This window comes from Schistocerca serialis, chromosome 4 (genome assembly GCF_023864345.2).
Source record: "Schistocerca serialis cubense isolate TAMUIC-IGC-003099 chromosome 4, iqSchSeri2.2, whole genome shotgun sequence".
In the NCBI taxonomy this organism is placed as follows: domain Eukaryota; kingdom Metazoa; phylum Arthropoda; class Insecta; order Orthoptera; family Acrididae; genus Schistocerca; species Schistocerca serialis.
This window is the reverse complement of record NC_064641.1, coordinates 753,027,846-753,048,719: the sequence shown is the minus strand read 5'-3', so window position 1 is coordinate 753,048,719 and position 20,874 is coordinate 753,027,846. Positions and strand designations below refer to the sequence as shown.

The 20,874-nt window shown below is 37.2% G+C and overlaps 1 protein-coding gene across 1 annotated transcript in view; it reads right to left on the bottom strand.

Annotated features, from left to right (window-relative positions):
* Positions 1-631: 631 nt before the first annotated feature.
* Positions 632-20,874, bottom strand: part of LOC126473293 (opsin, ultraviolet-sensitive) — a 77,468-nt gene continuing 57,225 nt past the window's right edge. Inside the window, exons 6-8 of the mRNA XM_050100258.1 lie at positions 9,068-9,228; positions 8,852-8,953; positions 632-1,264 (exon numbers count right to left, since the gene is read on the bottom strand). Of these exons, the coding sequence (XP_049956215.1) occupies positions 1,150-1,264; positions 8,852-8,953; positions 9,068-9,228 (378 nt within the window). The 3' untranslated portion in view covers positions 632-1,149. The remainder of the gene's footprint in view (positions 1,265-8,851; positions 8,954-9,067; positions 9,229-20,874) is intronic.

The window sequence follows — 20,874 nt, the reverse complement described above, 5'->3', positions numbered from 1 at the left end:
TCTGTGGCAGTTTGCACTTACAGAATGGGTAATATAATCATGTAGCATTGTTATATATTCTGGAGAGTTCTGTTAGTAATATTTCTTATCAAATTATTCTTGTGGTTTTCATTTACTACTTCTTTCCATGAATGCTTCAAATAGGCCACTGTTGAGAGTGTTACAGTCTTGTCTTTAAATTGTCATGTGAAACAACATCCATGAACTACCAAGCTATTAGCATATAGATCACATTGTGAAACTGTGAGACACAAGAAAACATTTTGTGTGAGTGGTGTCCTTTATTGAAGAACCCAAAATGTCACTTGAGTTTATTCTGTCTCTGATACACAGAAAAATTCAGACCAATGTTGGCTTTTGATGGCCTTCAAAATTCTTGGAAATGATGTGGAAAGTGAATAACAGTCATTTTATTTTTTATCCTGGTTAATTTCAGCCGAAAATTAAATTTCTGTTTTGTACAGTGTCTACAGCCCTTAAAACTGATGTGTAGCATTAATTTTTCTGTTAAATAGTATCTTTGAATACAATCAATGAAAGTGGATGTTTTTTCACTTTCTCAAGAAGGGCCAAAGGTACACAATTTGGCCAAATGTTTATGAAAGGATTGAAATCAATAAAAACAAAAACATACAGTAATTGTGGTTTATTGCTGCTGCAAATAAAAGAAAACGGAATCACAAACTGATTGAAAAAAATAGACCACTGAGCATTTCACACACTATTTCACAAAAATTTTCTATACAACTCAGAACCTTTATTAGATAAATTTTAACAGCGCTTCTCTGATTCTCTTTAACTTCACAGAATTAAAGACTGAGAAACTGTCTGACACACATAAAAAACATTATTCAGAGCACGTTGAGAGATATTAACAGAGAGACAATTCTTAAAATTAACCATTTATAAATGAAAAGCATGCACAGACGAATGGTGATTTTCAGTTTTGTAGAACTCAAAATTAAGTGCATTTCTCTCACACAGTTTTTATTGATCACATGACACTATAGTGTACCAAAAATTGCAATATCTCACAACATCCAAGAACAAAAATGGGTATATCTACAGGTCTCTCACATTCCATTCAAGAACTGCCAGTACCGTAGACATTGCAGAAGTCGTCGTCCGAGGTAACATATCAGAATATTCTTAACTTGGTGTGGTAGTTGCACCAGTTGATGTTGCTGTGACAGTTGAAGTTGTGTCACTGGATTGTTGATTTTCTTTAATACAGAGCCAAGGTAATCGCTTTTGCAATTCAACCCTGGAATGATGGAAAAATACAGCTATAGTTGACAGTTGTTTATGGTTTTGTTTATGAAAGAAGTAAAAAGGAAATCCATGAACAGTTTCAAAAGCATAACAAATTAAATATGGAACAGATAAAAAATTCTGCCAAACTGTTGCATAGATACATGACGAATGTATATTAGGATAAGAACACTGATGATCAAGTAACAAAAATCTGGAAAATTAGTTAAAAGTGGAGGAACATAGTTTCCTTTGCAAATCAGCAGGAAGAAAAGATCTTGTGAATGAGAATTTATGCTTCCACTAATTTGTATGAATCTCTGTAAATGCATCCTTTGTGGCTTGTTATATATATTCAGTGTTTAATAGATGTTGCGTAGTTACTTCAAACATTGAACACTTAAGGTGAAACCACTATTAAATCAAAAGGCTATGGGCCCAGAAGATGCAGTTAGTAAAAAACTCATGAAAAAACTATAAATATTCCATTTTGGAGCAATAAAAATATTTGTATCTGTATTGTTGTTGTTGTGGTCTTCAGTCCTGAGACTGGTTTGATGCAGCTCTCCATGCTACTCTGTCCTATGCAAGCTTCTTCATCTCCCAGTACTTACTGCAACCTACATCCTTCTAAATCTGCTTAGTGTATTCATCTCTTGGTCTCCCTCTACGATTTTTACCCTCCACGCTGCCCTCCAATGCTAAATTTGTGATCCCTTGATGCCTCAGAACATGTCCTACCAACCAGTCCCTTCTTCTTGTCAAGTTGTGCCATAAACTCCTCTTCTCCCCAATTCTATTCAATACCTCCTCATTAGTTATGTGATCTACCCATCTAATCTTCAGCATTCTTCTGTAGCACCACATTTCGAAAGCTTCTATTCTCTTCTTGTCCAAACTATTTATCGTCCATCTGTATTGCAAGATACAACATATCAGAACATCTTTTAGCACAAACTAAAAACACATGGCAGAAAAATTAAAAGAGACAGAGAACTGAAATATATGGAAGTTTGCCTTGAAAACATATCATCAACACAAAAAGTAATGGAAATACATATCAGGCAAAATAATGGATCAGTCGAAAGTACGTAGTCCTGAAGCAAATACAATATTTAGTTAAACACTGAATTTTAAAGTGAAAAGTTAATAGGTAGAATTTATTTTGATGTATCTGATGGATACAAATCAATGATAGTGAGCCTAGCGGACTCCATTATACCAACAACCAGAGACTCTATGAATGTTAAGTTATTACGGAAAATGATGAATGAAATGTGCTTATCAGATATTGAATAACAGTCAGCTCTTGAATTTCACAGGAAAGATAATAGAAATAACACATGTGATATACCCAAGGCACTGAGGTCTTGCTATAATTATAATCACAGCGGGGGAAAAAAACCTTAGCAAAAGCAAGGTAAGTGGCAAGTCACCAGCAAGGGATGCTTGTATGAGATGTTCGTCACTGCTTCCAAGTCAGGCAAACTAGATAATCAGTTAAAAGTTAAATTACCAGGAGACAGAATGGCTGGCCAATACTTACCTTCTGGGGACAAAATTTCAAGTTTTGCAGAGGGAAATGCACCTAGAGATGACATTGGCCGTGAATCTAAAGAAAATCTAACAGATTACTTTTAAATGTGCCTATCCACTGTTCAGCTCCCCTTCTATGTGGTGAATAGTAATCTATCCTAATTCATTTTGTTAAAAGTAGAAAAATTATTTCAAACCTCTGTAACTTTAGTGTTTCTTTAATAGGGAGGAAAGAGGGACTGGTTAATGAAGGCTAGGTAGGAGCAGCGGGTCACTCCAGGTTAAGAGTGACCCACCTGTTGTGAGGACAAACTGGTGTCAGTTTCAAATGATGCTAACTGGTAGTTTAGAAAATTGCAGAGCTTAAACCATGACAAAGTAGTAGCTTTACAGAAAAATATGGCCAGTGACATTGAATATATGAGAACTGTTGATTCTCCATGTGTTACATGATTGCAAGATAAACAGACAAGATTACCTTACCAACATGCCAGGTTGAGAATGAAAGGTATACTTGAATTAATACATTCTGAAATGAACATGCTAAATATTGTCTGATGTTAGCAGATGTCTGTTTGAATAAAGTGACTCTGTTCACACTCAATGTTAAAAACAAAGTACCGGAAATGATCAGAGGGTTAAGGAGATACATGGAAAACAAACTAGTAGAAAAGTTTGCATTTTGCACCCTGATAATGAAAAAAAATATATGAACTGGAATCTAGTACACTTCTTAAACAATGAAGGCATAAAAAATCAAATGATGTTAACTTACACATTAGAACAAAATGGAGTGGCAGTAAGGCTCAACAGAATTACAGTAGAAAATCCAGACTCTTGTTACTTGATACAGGATTACCTAACAAATATTAGGGTGAAGCAGTCTCTATGACATTGCATCTTGTTAAGAGAGACAGGCAGAGAAAATTGTGAAATTAAGGAAGATAGCTCAGAAACAGTTGAATCTGAACCTATAAATTCTGAGACTAGAGCTGACTCAAGAGATATGTAATTTGATCAAAACAACTCAGAAGAATAAAATTCATCCAAGACTAAAATACTGTATCTTCACTGAGAATTCAAACCCTTAGATCATAAAGATTTCCAAACCCAATAAGGATGGATGATTGTGCCTCCTATTACTCTACAAATGCATAGGGCAGACATCCATAATCATCAGAAAAAGCCTTAGAAGGCAAAGATTCACATGAATGCTTTCACATAATTCAAAAAGAACTATAGTTACACAATAGAAACAGCAGTTTTGCTCTCAGATAAAAAGTGAATTGGCATGAAGAGGATTTTCAAAATTAAAAAGAACATACAAGTACACATTACTAGATACAAAGCACATATATTACTTTCAGGTTGCTCACAAAGGTTTCGAAATGGAGAGACATTCCTTAGTAATCCACAACTATTTATACTGATATCTATTTAGTTTAACTGTTAAATAATATGATTTAGACACAGATCACTTTCATGTTGTTATTGCATTCCTACAAGGCAATTTTAAAAAAAGGAAATTTTGATTAGAAACCCAGAAAATGATTCTGTTATTAGAACTGTTATGAAGAATGTATCAAGTGGCATATGTAGCTATTAAGTATACAACATCATAGAATGATTTAGGATGTTTGACTCAAAGTATGAGGATTATACAGACATTTATTTTAGTGGAGGAGTTGTAAATGAGAAACTATGCCTCCACTGTTTTTTATGTGTATTTGCCAACATATCTATGCAAGCTTGTTATGCATGCTCTTTTTTTAATGATTGTTATATGAATTGCTTCAAATCATAATCACTTTGTTTGAAACTACATTAAAACAACAGGTTTCAATTTATAAATTTTGATGAACAATATGTAAACCCTTTCAGTCCTTAATTTTTTGCTGGAGGAAGGAAAATTTTTCTTTATACCATAATGCTCTTTGATGATTTTATAATGATTTTAGATATAAGATTTATACAAAAATATGTACCCATTTTCAAAATGTACTATGTTTTCTTTTTATTGACTAAAATTGCTAATGTTGAAATATTAGTTTTTGTAAAATAAAAAAAATAAAAAATAAAAAAAATAAAAAAATAAAAAAAAAATAAAAAAAATTAACTGATCATTCAATAATTACCATCCAGAATAACAATAATAATGTTTATTTATACAGTGGAATGCATCTCACCAACCACTTATGTGTATTCTGGCAGTTAAAAGCTGCTGTGCACTGCTACATTCATTTGTTAATATTTTTATGGTGAAACCCAACAGCTGGCAACACTTGTACATGATAAAAAGATTGAACATTCTCATATGTGTACATGAGGTTTCCACTGTGAAAAATGCTTTTGCTGCAACTAAGAGAAAGTAAAATTTAATGTGGGTCTGAAAGGGTTAATGAGCTGTCTTCTTGCTTTATGCATCCTAAATGCCTTTGTAGCAATTTTAAGTTAAGATACCATAATGTGCCTTGTCGGCATGAAGCTGGACGACTATCTTGTTTAGAAAGAATAATTACAGTTGTCTTTCTTGAATTATGGAGTTACAAATTTTTTTACACATTCATATCCATTGGAGTTAGAAATTTTTCTTAAACTTTCAAGTGGTTCATAGACTTCTCTTGAAACTGCACATGTACATAGACTTCTCTTGACTCTGCATGCAAAAAAATTTGATTATTTGAGACTTGCACATAATCTGATATTTCTTGCCACTTTGTGGCTACTTTTTTTATTGACTTGACTATACATAGACATGATAATATGCTTCATTGTTATTAAAAATGTGCAAGTTTCCCAAAGACTTCTCATATATTTTATATTTATATATGAAAATTAAAGTGGTAAGGAAAGTTCTGGCAGACTGTAAATAATTTAGGAGTAAAGGAGACAGTTCGCCAAATAGTTGATACACTGAGTCATCAATAGGCACACCAAAAGGAATAAAAACTTTGTTAGCATTTGGATGAATAACAAACTAGAGTGTGAAACATATGTGCCTCTGTGCATGCCGCACACTCTTCCCCCCGCCTCGCCCCCTCCACCTAACCCCCCCCCCCCCCCCCACTCCTACACACAGACACCTGTGCAGCCGCATTGCCCAAGTTGAATCTGTTCAGATTAGTCAATTCTGCAGTCAAGAGTCAAAATTTCACTGTTCTGTCCAGGAGTATAACTGCGGAGTGCATAAACAGACTCTGTTGGCATGATTCAAAAAAATCACTCAATTTACCAAAAACTGTCACATACAATGATTATCTAAAGTGTTGTAACTGCATCTTATAGTTCACAAGTTAAATGCACTGAACACAATTGTACATAAGACCAAGGCTGAGGTTGCTTCAGCAAAGAACATCCTTGGAAAGGCCTGATGTGCCTGTAAACTGCATTAAGGATTAACAATACAGTTTAAGTAGCTTTGCACTGATGTGGCTGGCAAACATGTTGCAGACATATGGCATTTGTAGGAAATAGTGATTTTCTTGAAGAGAAATATCTAACAAGATTGAACTCATACTCAAAAAAATGCCAATGTTTCAGCCTGTATTTCTTTTTAGGGATGTGCTATACCCTGTAAAAGATTGTTGACACCTCTGTACACTAGATGTTTGCAGTATGCCTTGAGAACCCAGACCAACAATTGTGGACCAGACAGGTCACATGTTTATGAGCTGCTATGTTGAATACTTCTCATATATTTTATATTTATATATGAAAATTAAAGTGGTAAGGAAAGTTCTGGCAGACTGTAAATAATTTAGGAGTAAAGGAGACAGTTCGCCAAATAGTTGATACACTGAGTCTTTCTGAAGAAGAGAAATTTGTTAACATCCAGTATTGATTTAACTGTCAGGAAGTCATTTCTGAAAGTATTCGTATGGAGTGTAGCCATGTATGGAAGTGAAACATGGACGATAAATAGTTTGGACAAGAAGAGAATAGAAGCTTTCGAAATGTGGTGCTACAGAAGAATGCTGAAGATTAGATGGGTAGATCACATAACTAATGAGGAAGTATTGAATAGGATTGGGGAGAAGAGAAGTTTGTGGCACAACTTGACCAGAAGAAGGGATCGGTTGGTGGGACATGTTCTGAGGCATCAAGGGATCACCAATTTAGTATTGGAGGGCAGCGTGGAGGGTAAAAATCGTAGAGGGAGACCAAGAGATGAATACACTAAGCAGATTCAGAAGGATGTAGGTTGCAGTAGGTACTGGGAGATGAAAAAGCTTGCACAGGATAGAGTAGCATGGAGAGCTGCATCAAACCAGTCTCAGGACTGAAGACCACAACAACAACAACATGTTGAATACTCTCAAAATATGCAACTGCAGATAACAGTCTAACCAACAGAAGATGCAACCAGTTAAAGAAAGCCAAATGTGTTGAAACATTTTTTGGTAGTTAGGATTCCAGTGTCAAATGATTTGTCAAAATTTTCATTGTCATAATCATTTCAACATGAATTGCGGGTATTCTTTGACTAGCGCAAACAAGGAGGATAAGCTCAGAGAAATTCCAGAAATGGGACCACACTATCTACAGTGATACTGCCAGTGAACCTAATCTCTTTCTGCTTCAGAACTCCTGCTTGATAGAAGAATTTTTGATACATCACCAGTAAACTGGAAGTGTAAATAATACTTACATAAAATCTACATCTACACCTACATGATTACTCTGCAATTCACATTTAAGTGCTTGGCAGAGGGTTCATCGAACTACAATCATACTATCTCCCTACCATTTCACTCCCAAACAGCGCGGGAGAAAAATGAACACCTAAACCTTTCTGTTCGAGCTCTGATTTCTCTTATTTTATTTTGATGATCATTCCTACCTATGTAGGTTGGGCTCAACAAAATATTTTCGCATTCGGAAGAGAAAGTTGGTGACTGAAATTTCGTAAATAGATCTCGCCGCAACGAAAAACGTCTTTGCTTTAATGACTTCCATCCCAACTCGCGTATCATATCTGGCACACTCTCTCTCCTACTATGTGATAATACAAAATGAGCTGCCCTTTCTTGCACCCTTTCGATGTCCTCCGTCAATCCCACCTGGTAAGGATCCCACACTGCGCAGCAATATTCTAACAGAGGACGTACGAGTGTAGTGTAAGCTGTCTCTTTAGTGGACTTGTTGCATCTTCTAAGTGTCCTGCCAATGAAACGCAACCTTTGGCTCGCCTTCCCCACAATATTATCTATGTGGTCTTTCCAACTGAAGTTGTTCGTAATTTTAACACCCAGGTACTTAGTTGAATTGACAGCCTTTAGAATTGTACTATTTATCGAGTAATCGAATTCCAATGGATTTCTTTTGGAACTCATGTGGATCACCTCACACTTTTTGTTATTTAGCGTCAACTGCCACCTGCCACACCATATAGCAATCTTTTCTAAATCGCTTTGCAACTGATACTGGTCTTCGGATGACCTTACTAGATGGTAAATTACAGCATCATCTGCGAACAACCTAAGAGAACTGCTCAGATTGTCACCCAGGTCATTTATATAGATCAGGAACAGCAGAGGTCCCAGGACGCTTCCCTGGGGAACACCTGATATCACTTCAGTTTTATTCGATGATTTGCCGTCTATTACTATGAACTGTGACCTTCCTGACAGGAAATCACGAATCCAGCTGCACAACTGAGACAATACACCATAGGCCCACAGCTTGATTAGAAGTCACTTGTGAGGAATGGTGTCAAAAGCTTTCCGGAAATCCAGAAATACGGAATCAACTTGAGATCCCCTGTTGATAGCAGCCATTATTTCGTGCGAATAAAGAGCTAGCTGCATTGCACAAGAACGATGTTTTCTGAAACCATGCTGATTATGTATCAATAGTTGGTTGGTTCCATAACTCAAAGGATTTACCCATCTACTATCTTCTGTTGCCAAACAAAGACAATTGTACACATGTGCTGTCTCAAAAGAGAAATTGCTTTTCTCTCTCTATTGGCATAACAACAATTATGATTCATATCTCCGTGTGATTTTTAGGATCACTGAATAATGAATAAAATACATTGAGATCAGTTTCAAACTGTATTTACCTGTATCGTGGATGGCTGATGGCATACACGTAAGGATCCAGACAGGCTACTGCTTTACATGTACAAGCTGGAATCATTGTAACACCTGGAGTCAGCAGCGCTCTGTAAAAATGGATAGTATGTGTTTACCTTCTGCAATTCAGGTTGGCCTTAGATCAAGCTTTTAATCACAATAGTAGTGTGCATCATCACTGTTTGTAATTTAAATGTACTTACTTATTTCCAAAGGCACCAATAAGGGCCATTACAGCATATGGAGTCCACGAAGCAACAAAGAGGAAGCATATTCCAATAGCAGCTTTGGCTATCCTAATTTCAGCAGATGTCTGATTCTGTGCTGTGTTGCTGCGTAGAGATTCTACATTCATCTTCTTAGCCTGTGAAATTATTTCAAGTGCATTAAATATTTGGAAGTTGTGTTATTTGTGAATCTCTTGTTACTTTGCTTTTGTGAATATACTACCACTACTACTACTACTACTACTACTACTATGTTCTCAAGGTTGCACTGTACCTATAAAGGACAGGAGGGAACAGTTTCATACACTGCAGGAGGATTCTAGGATGACTCACATGAGTGTTTGGAAAGCAAATTTCCTAGTATCCTGCCAATAAAACAAAGTTTCCCACCTGCTTTATCCACAATTGAGCCCCCATGATCATTTAATTTAATATCCCAACATATTGTTTGAGTTTATTGGTTCCAATTGAGACTCATTGATTTTCTTGTCATAGGGTTTTTCATTTCTGAATTTTGTGAAGTGCACAATATTACATTTGTGAACATTTAAAACAAGTTCCCAGACTTTGCATCAATTTGAAACCTCTTTGATATCTGAATAGCTTTTTTTCAGATATCACTTCATTATAAATAACTGTATCATCTGCTAAAAGTATTAGATTATTATTAACATTGTCTGCCAGGTCATCAGTATAAAAAATTGACAGCAAGGATTGCAACACACTTATCTGGGGCATGTCTGAAGTCGCTTTCAGATCTGTCAATGACTCACCAGCCAAGATAATGTGCTATGTCTTCCCTACCAATAAATCCTCAATCCAGTCATTTGATTCTGTCTATGACCTTACTTAGTCAGCAAGTGTTGATGTGATACTGAGTCAAATGCTTTTTTTGTAATCAAGAAATACTGCACTTGTCTGATTGTCATGATCCATAGCTATCAGGATGTCAGTTGAGTTTCACATGGCTAATATTCTTGGAGTCCATGCTGGTTGGCATGAAGGACATAATTCTATTCAAGATACCTCACAAATATTTGAGGCCAGAAAATGTTCAAAGATTCTTTAACAGATGAATGTCATTGATATTGGATGGTAGTTTTGTGAATCATTTCTGTTACACTTGTTTTAGATGGGTTTGATCTGTGTTTTGTTTCAACTACAGTGTACAGATTCTTACTGAAGGGCTCTACTATATATTATGGCTAAGAGAGGGGTCAACTCAGCCACACATTCTGTATAGAATCTGAAATAGATTTAATTGAATCCTGGTGCATTGTTCAATTTTAGTGATTACATATAACTGGAACTTCTATGGGTTTTCTGAGAGGTCTCACAATTAGATACTGGTATGGTAGTAATTTGATATATAGATGTGCATATATGTAGAAATGTATATGATGCATGGATAACTATTCTTGCAAACTTCAGCCACAGTTCCTATAGATGTTCCTGCCCAAGGCCAAATATTTTGAGTTCCTCCTAGAGATGTGAGCATACTGCCCTTTATCTATTTTACTAAGTATGTAAATCTTTCTACTTGTTTTAGTTGTTCTTGGAACATTAGCAGTCATTTTTACTACAACTGTCTCATGGTTACTGATACCAGTTGCAATGTGGATATCCTCAAAGTGGTAAGGTCTGTTTCTTGTGGTGGGATCTAATCTATTTACAACCTGGCTGGGCTTCTAAAGTATCTGCTCTAAATAGTTTTGAGAGAAAGCATTCTGTATTGTTTTACAGGATATCTTTTTGTACCTATTATGTAAAAATCTGTGGTTATTGCAATTGATTGTTGTATGATTAAAGTCTCCTCCAATTATGAACAACAAACTCAACATGTTTCCATGCCTAATATAATGTAGGAAAGCTGCTGGCATTCAAAACAGCTTCCAGTTGTCTTGGAATAGATAAATGCATTCTACCTGCAAAATAGTGGCATGTTCAGGTAACGAAGATGGAGATGGATAGTGATCACGCACCCTTCTGTCCAAATTAGACCACAGAGGCTCAATAATACTGAAATTTTGTGACTGGTGTGGCCAGGGCAGATTTGACAATTCATCCGTGTGCTCACAAAACCCGTTCTGGACAATGTGAGTTGTGTGAGCAGGGATCCTGTCACATTGGAGCAAAGCATCACCATTTGGGAAAAATGTACTATCTTGGGATGTACCTGATCAGCCAAAATGATTACATAATCCTTGGCAGTAATACAACCTCACAGAGTGACCATGAGGGACATGGAATACCATGATATAGCTGCCCAAATCATCACCGAATCCACACCATGATGCATTCTTGGAGCCTAAACTCAACCAGAAGTTGGAAACAGTTTGAAACAAGAATCATCCAATTAAATGACACTCTTTGTTGCTCCATAGTCCAGATTCTATGGCATTGGAAGCACATTTTCCTGTTATGGGCATTTTTATCACTGTTGAGTTGTTTTGGAATTCCAGCTTGCACTGCAGTTCCCTGCTTCTGGAGCTCCCTTTGTGTTTTTATGGTGCTGACAGGGTTTATGAGTGTGATATTTAGTACTGCAGTGTCTTTTGCAGCTGTCATCCTCTTATTATTTGCCAAAAACCTCTTCAGTGACCACATATCACAGTCACTCAACACACTCTTTCATTAACATTGTGATAGTGTGGATGAAGTTTTTCTGTTTTCACTGTATATGGTATAAATCTTTCATATGGTTCCTCTCGAAACACCAAACACTTTGGCTGCCTTGGTCATGGTAGCACCCACCATACGAGCACATACAATTTTCCCATATTCAGATTCATGCAGCTCCAACATAATGCATTCACAACTACAGAGAAAACTGTTATGACTATGACTAACACTTGCAAAGTATTGAGGACATTGCACAGGCACATTTATAGTCAAATTCAACAGTGCAACTTGCAGGCCTGGCCAGCATTTGCATTTATGTTCAAGCATGCACTGCTTGCAGTGTTTCCATTTTTTTGTCCAACCCCTGTATGTACTAGTGAGGTTAGGTTTTCTCAGAAGTTTTTGGTTACAGTTTACTGTTGCATAAGTGTGTATGTGAGAAGGCAGGGAGGGAAGGTCTGGTGTTTGGTGGGGGGATACCATTGCTACTGAGTGTTGCCCAAGCAATTCCGCATACACCTTAAATTTCTCTCTTGGTAGATTTGAGTTCCTTGTCTACTGTAATGAATACACAATTTCTGTTTCCCATGAGCCTATATTTTCAATATACACTTAGATGTGCCTAGGAATTGCACTGGAGTTAGTTTAGGGCTTTAACCAACATATATGTGTAGTCTGCTTCTTTTTAGGAGCAGTTCTAAAGCTGTTACATTGTTGAGAATGTTTTGGCAGTCAAACACTAGGATTTAAATGGTCTCATCTGTGGAGGGACATTTCTTTGGATATTACATTACTATTTTCATGTTTCCTACAGGTATCTGGACTGGACTGGATGGAGAGTTGCCTAATCTAGAAAAAAACCTCGTGTGCAGTACCTGGGCAATAGTCTTTGCTGTGTTGTGTATGCCTGAGCTGTTTTGTGGGACCCTACAGTTCCCAACCAATGGCACAAGTCTTGGAAGTGGCAGCCTAGCCTGTTACAGACCCTTAGAAGTCTGTAATTCAAATCTTCTGCTCAACTCAGAGCCAGGAGAGTGTGATCAGTTCTGGGAACAGTGCTAACATTGCATGAAAAAGGCAGGTGTCTCTGCCAGTTCTGGAATGATTGAAGTATGATATCAGAGCCCAGATGAGAGGCACCATCCATCTGGAATTCATCATCCTGTTCCCTCAATGGCTGCCAACATAGCTTCTTAAACATTTGAAATGGGGCCTGTAGGCATACACACTGAATGCACAATGTGCTTCTTCTTACCTTTTGCTGCCTTTTCACTAAGGGATTCTGTTGTTTTCCATATGTTTGAACCACTGGTGATGAACAGACCCTCACCCATGCCTTTGCTCTTACTTCATTATTACATGGAACACAACAGGCTTCTCAACAGGTGACATGTGTTGCACTGATTCAGATTCAGTGGGAGACAGTATTGCAAACTTGTGAATTCTCCCTGGTCTCTGCATGTCCTGTGCACAGCCATAGATCTACCACTGACTCAACATTCACAGTCAAGTTGAGTGGTAGTAGATTCCATATTTCCTGGAGAGGAGACAATAACACTGAAGGGAAATACCTTAGATATATTTGCTACTTGTTCTTGGAATCCTGCCTGAAAAATCCATTTGCAGCAGCTTCAAATCACTAGACAGTTGTCAGACTGATTTCCAACTGTGTATGAACACCAGCTAACATATGCCAAGCCAGAGAACAGCATTACCAATAGGCAAGCTTTCCTGATGGAATCATGGTAATTAGAGATGGGTCACTAACGACAAGAGGACGATATGGGGAAGAAACCAACCATTGTCTTGTTGAAGGAACAATTTTGATGCCACAGTGTGCATACGGAAAATGTATCAGTAGCATGCAAAACAAGCTGTTTGTTTAACAAACTATTTACCCTTAAAAAATGACAGAAATTTCTTCCCAGTGTATGCAGTTTTTTATGTATATAATAACGGGAATATTTTGACTGATTAACAATGGACAGACCAGATGAGGAGTCTCTCAGAACTAGAGCATTACCATCTGCCACTACCATTAAAGGACTTAAAACTCAGAGAGAAGAAACAAGAATTTTGAAGAACTTAAAAGTTCAAGAAGAAGAAATAAGTGCTTTATGGGTCGCTAATGACAGCAAAAGATTTGGAAGATCAGTTGAACAGAATGGATAGTATCTTGACAAGGGGTAGTAAGGTGAACATTAACGCACATGCAGTGTAGTCAAATTAAATCAGATGATGCTTAGTGAATTTGATTAGGAAATGAAATACTAAAAGTACTAGATGAATTTTGCTATTCAGGTAGAAAAGTAGCTGATGGTGGCAGAAATAAAGAGGATATTAAGTGCAGACCGCCAATAGCAAATGAAGCAGTTCTAAGACAGACAACTAGGGAGGGGAGGGGGGGGGGGTAGCAGCCAGAAATAGTAACCAGGTGTGTGTGTGTGTGTGTGTGTGTGAGAGAGAGAGAGAGAGAGAGAGAGAGAGAGAGAGAGAGAGAGAGAGAGACTTGTGCATGTGTGAATGTGTGTGTGTGTTTTTTTCTGTTTTTGAAGAAAGACTTTTTTGCCCAAAAGCTTAAATGTTGCATTACGCCTGTCTGCAACTCAGTGCCTCCTCCTTGTAGTGAGTAGCAATCTACCCTTTCCATATTGATTTTATTCTATCCTGGAGTTTCCATTGATTGTTTTGTTCCAAGAAAGAGAATTATATCAAGATAAAATACAGATTTAAGTGTTAGGAAGTCCTTACTAAAAGCTTTCCTGGAGTACAGCCTTGCATGAGATATGTATGACAAACAGTAGACACTAGAAGAGAATAGCTCTTGAAATGTAGTGTTATAGAAAAATGCTGAAGATTAGATAAATGGAGGTGAATTGAATACCTAATGAAAAGATGATAAATGAAACTGGAGAGAAAAGGACCTCATGGTGTAGGACACAATCTGTTGCATCAGAGAACAATTAACATGGTGATGTAGGAAAGTGAGATTGTAGAGGGAGACCAAGACTTGATTGCACTAAGCTGGTTCAAGTGGATGTGGGTATTTGGTACTCTTGCACAGATGATGTCACTTGCTCAGGGCAGACTAGCATGAAGAGCTGCATCAAGCTAGCCTTTGGGTTGAAGGCTACAATGATGAGAACAAAAAAATAATAGTATCAATAATTTATTTAATAATTTGGCTCACACATAATGACCTCTTGTTAATAATTCTGATTCAACAGTCCCATCATCATCATCATCATCATCATCATCATCATCAGTGTTCTGCCAAAAGGCAGGTGTTCACATGGTAGTTCTCCAGGCTGTCTGGTCTTCTGTCATCCTCTTCAGGTCTGCATAATTTCCTCTTCCATTTATGTCATCTATCATTGTGTATCTCCTTCTTCCACTCAGTCTTCTCCCGCAAATCAATCCTTCCAAAGCATCTGCTAGCAAGCACTCCCTTCTCAATGCCCCAACTTGTTCTTTTTCCTTTCTCTTACAACATTCAGCAGATATCTTCTCTCATCAACCCTTTCCAATACTCTTTCATTACTCACTCTTTCCATCCAGCTTATTCTCTCCATTCTCCTCCACATACACATCTCAAATGCTTTTCATCCTCTCATCTCAGCGTCCATGTTTCTACCCCATATAGTGCCACACTCCAGGCAAAACATTTGCCAAGCCTTTTCCTTAGACCTTTATCTAATTTGCCACATAAGAGTATGCTCTTTCTGTTGAATGCCTCCTTCACTATGGCAATTCGAGTTTTCACCTCCTGGTGATATCTCAAGTCTTCAGTTACTGTGCTTCCAAGATATTTAAATGCACTTACATGGCTAATGGTAGATTGTCCTATTTTAATATTGGATGGTTTGCGTCTTGTACTGATGACCATACTCTTTGTTTTTGCTGTGTTTATTTGCATCCCATATTCCACACAAGCTTCATTCAAATCTTTCAGCATGTTATTCACTGTCCGCTCACTTTCTGCCACTAATACCATGTCATCAGCAAATCTTATGCATTCTATTCTCTTTCCACCCTTACATATTCCTCTTTTCCCATCTAAGCCTTTCGCAATAACCTCTTCAAGGTATGCACTAAACAACAGTGGGGAAAGGCAACAACCTTGTCTAATGCCTCATCCAATGCTGCTTCCTTCTGACATTTCATTTCTAATCCTTATCCTTACTTTCTGGTGTAAATATAGATTCTGTATCAGTCATCTCTCCTTCCAATCTATTCCTTTCCTCTTCAAAATGTCTATCGGGTTGTTCCACTGAACTCTGTCAAAAGCCTTTTCTAAATCTATAAAAACAGCAAAGATTTCTCTACCTCTTTTTCCATATCTCTTTCCCCTATAGTTCTTAACAGGCCAATAGCATTTCTTGTTCCTTTTCCTCTTCTAAACCTGAACTGTTCCTCTGCAATCCCTCTATCCAGCTTGCCATATAGCCTTCTATTCAACACACTCAGCAAGACTTTAGCTGCATGAGAAATTAGACTGATGGTCCGATGCTCTTCACATTTTTTAGTGTTTCTCTTTTTCTCTGTTGGTATCATAATTGTTGCAAGTAGAGATGAATAATAGCTCAAGACTTTAAACATGGCTGAAACAGAACTGTTGGAATTCTTCATGGTAAATGATTACAGTCATCATTTACCATGAAATGATAACTCACCAAATGGTGGCAGGAGAACACACACACAGAAAGTATTAACTTACGCAAGCTTTCAGAGGCAGTGGCTCCTTCATGTGGCAGAAGAGTTGAAAGAGAAGGAAAAGGACAGAAGAGGTTTAGAAAAATGGGTACAGTACAGGAAGTCACCCAGAACCTTAGACCAGGTGAAGATTACCGGACAGGATGGCCTTTTCCTAAACACCTACAGTTTCAAACCTACCATCACCCCTCTTCCTTCCCCTTCAACTCTTCTGCTGGAAGAAGGAGCCACTGGCTCCAAGCTTGCATAAATTAAACTTTTTTGCGTGTGTGTTCTCCTGCCACCGCTTGGTGAGTAGATTTTTGTATCTATCCAATTACATTATATTGTCAATAATTGATTGTTGTTATAAATAATAACCCAGCAAATCATAAATGGTTCATACATGTCTGTGTCTCACAAACACATGAATCACGCTTCACAAAAACCTTGATGTATTTACCCAGTAACGTACAATGTATGACAGGTGCAAATTGTAAAACTAAATTGATTTTTCCCTTCGTAACAACTTCTTCATGACACACGACTTTTTAAATGCATTGGTAACATGTGTAAAGTACATGACAGACGTATTGTTGGTAAATTAAGTATTTTAATTAGCACATTTATATTGTTTAGGAATAATGTGTAAACTTGCTCTTAAATTGAAATTTATTTCCATAGATGCAAGTGCTGTGTAGTAGATGAACTTATTTATTTTCATTACTGACTGTTTTATTGGGGTATGTGATAATTTGTAATGAAGTGCATACATCCAAATGCATGGGTATCATGTGGAAAACTTCCTCTAATGAATATGATGCTACAGTAAATTGTAAGATGAAACATGCTGAAGCAGTATTGCATTTCTTGTTAAGATGAACCATGGATAAATTTGAGCCCAATCACATGGGGACTTAATCGACAAGTTTACATTTCAAATATACCTACATTACTTAATAGCTGAAACAATCATCCAGTCCCAGTTGCAGGTTGCCTGTTTCACAGCTTCCAGGGGCAACAAAACTTTGATTACCAGTATTTCAGGCAATTAATGAGCGAATTTATGAATTAAAAATGGTGTCACAATCTACACATTAAGAGGTGTAACCTGATGTTAAAAGATTTAACACAATAAGTTAACTATGAAATTCAGAAACTGTGTATATTTCTTGAAGCTGCATAATTCATGACATGCAAATTACCCAGAGTATATTCGTCCAGTTTTTTTCATAAGGAGAGCACTTAGTGAACTTCAACAAACTTTACAAATAATTTCGAACCTTCATGAAACTTCTTATTGCACTAAAGGTTCCAATTGTGTCTAGCTGCTGGTGTACTTTACATACGTGGTATGACTAGAATCTTGGATTTTCTCCCAGATTCGGAGGTAGAGTTTTGCTGTGGAAACTGTGATTTTGCATTCTTATAAATTTGGCATGCTTCTTTCATTGCTTCTACAACAGGCTTCTGACCAGTTTTGTGGATCATGGGGAATCATTTCTGCATCTTATTAATTTATTTTGTGTAAATCTCTCTATTGCTGTTGATACTATTTCTTTGAATTTCAGCCACATGTAGTCTACACTTACGCAGTTGATTCAGACAGAATGGATGCTATCTCTTAGGAAGGCATCAAGCAAATTTTATCTGCTTTTATAAGCAGATACATTTTGCATTTATTTTTGGTGGGTTTGGATGTTATGGCATTCAGTCTCTCTACAGTGACTTTTTGGTCAGTAATCCCTGTGTCCATCATGATCCTCCGTATTTGCTCTGGATTATTTGTTACTAAGAGCTCAAGTATTCACAATCATTTTCATTTTTGTTAGGTTCCTAAGCTAATTGCTCAAAATAATTTTCAGAGAAAGCAATTAGGTCAATTTCAGTTGTTGTTTTATGGCTGCGACTAGCTTTGAACATATATTTTTGCCAACATATTGTGGATAAACTGAAGCCACCACCAGCTGAAATTGTATGAATTGAGTACTTATTTGAACTGAGACTCAAGTTTCTTTTTTTTTTTTTTTTTTTTTTTTTTTTTTTTTTTTTTTTTTTTTTTTTTTTTTTTTTTTTTTAATCCTGCAGCAACCATAATATCTGAGTTGTATGAGAGGGGGGGGGGGGGCAAGGGGGGAGGGGAGGAAACAAATTTTTATTTATTCTGGTTTTCAAGTCTAGCCTGTGTCCATACTAACTCAGTGCTTTCTATTAGCACCTGGAGCTCTAGTTCTTTCCCAACACAGTTTATAATTATAATCCTGATGTTTCTTAAGACTATCCTTGTTCTCTGTTTGACCTGCATCCTTTGGGACTGAACTCATGCTTGTACTTTCCCAAGACCATCTAACCTAAAAATAGCTGCCCAGTCCCCACCAAACAGCCCCCATGACTGCAGAGTCTCAGAACTGTCTGAGCCTTTTATTCAGACCCTCCACTTGTCTCTGTATCAAAAGTCTGCTACAGGTCTTATCAACAGTGCTCCAAATGATGAACTCTGCCTTCATCTTGCAGGCAAGACAGGCTGTTTTTATCACTTCAAATAGCCACCTGGAACCAGAGAGAATCTCTTCTTATCCAAAGGGGCACACATCATTAGTATCAATATGAGCCACGTGTGGCAGTTGGTTGTACCCTGTGCTCTTATGGCATACAGAAGACCCTGTTCCACATCTAGGATAACTCCCCCACCCCCACCCGCCCTATCAAGGTATTCACACAGAGTGCATACTGAATTTTGTTCTCTCCTTGTCAGCTTTCCCCCAAGGGGCTCCATCACATGGCTGGCATTGGAGCTCCCAGATGCCAATAATACAACCCTCTATGATGCCCAGACCTTGCATGCTGAGAGGCTTTCACTTAAAAGGGAGAATGATAATAGCTGGCTCAGGATCTTTATCAGCCACATATGACATTTGAAAACTGTTTGTCGGACAAACCAGGGACGTTTCACAATCGGTACCCTGGAAACACTTTTTCTGCCTGTCACACCTTGAAACAATCTTCCTCAAGCAAAGGTGAGGGGTCAGCCTCAAATGGGGCCTTCACAGCGATGCCCATTAGCAACTGTCCCAAGCTGTGTGACTGAAGACAGCATCGCCTGGGGCTGTGAGTGAAGAGCCACCAGCTCAGCTCACAACTGAACATAGTATGTCAGTTTATGATAGTAATCATGATACAATCTGTAGAAGGCAGATTATCATCATGACAGGTTGCAGCAGTTGTGCTGATATGAAGTGAATAGCTACCAAGTGACAGGAACAGAGAGAAACATGAAAACAAACTTACAATTGATGACCAAATCAACAGTTGATCACTATGTCTTTCGATTCACATTTATTTCAAATGTTTTCCTGGTGTGTTCAGTTTATGGAATAGGTTACAATTTTATATTGAGAAATATGGCAGAATAAGTTCTTGTAGTTGATGACATTTGTCTGTGAAACAGACTGCTTCCTAATGTTATGTCCACTACTGTGATGAACCTCTGTGATGAACCTCTTCACAGCAACCATCCATAAAATTTCTGGAGTGACGCTGTATAGACTTTATTTTTTCTTTTTCTAATATTTCAATGGTATAACTTTCAGCCATCTTCACAGTGAGCCAACTGAAGCTATAGGACACTACAGTGCTTGTACCATCATTTTAAACCACTAAAAATATAAGCACCAGACACTACAATCAGCGGCAAAGAGTATGTATAAATTGAATCTGTGGTTATGTGGTTAATTCTTGCTGGAATATCAGTGTGTCATTATTAGCTGCACTGGTGCTTAAGTTTCCTGTTGTTTAAAACAACTTAACAAGTACTATATCATACTGTAGCTTCTGTCAGCTCACTCTGAAGACCAGAAGATATATGGCTGAAGTATTATAAAAGGAAGAAATAAAGTTTATGCAGCTATACTCCCAAAATTTTATGGAATGAACATGGATGGTGTTTGCTGCAACTGTGAACACTATGTTATGAACCAGTATGTCTCATAGAAAATGGGCACTAAACCAGAGAAGCACCTCACTTTTTATAGAAATGAACACTGCTAGCCATGAAAATCGCGATCAATTACTCATGAAATATCAGATTTTACAATTATGAAAATAACTTTGTATTGCAACAGTATGCTAGAAAATTATTAGGAAATTGAGAAAGTAGCATCAACAACTAACTACAAATAGTAAAATAATAAAAATTAAGATAAAGAAGATAAATAAAATTTAATGAAAGGAATCAGAAAATTAAACTCCCCTTCCTGTGCTCTTAGAGAGCTGTGAACAACAATCTAATCATCATTTAATATTAAATAAATATTTTATATCTAAAAACAAAGATGTAGTGACTTACCAAATGAAAGTGCTGGCAGGTCAACAGGCACACAAACAAACACAAACATACACACAAAATTCAAGCTTTCGCAACAAACTGTTGCCTCATCAGGAAAGAGGGAAGGAGAGGGAAAGACGAAAGG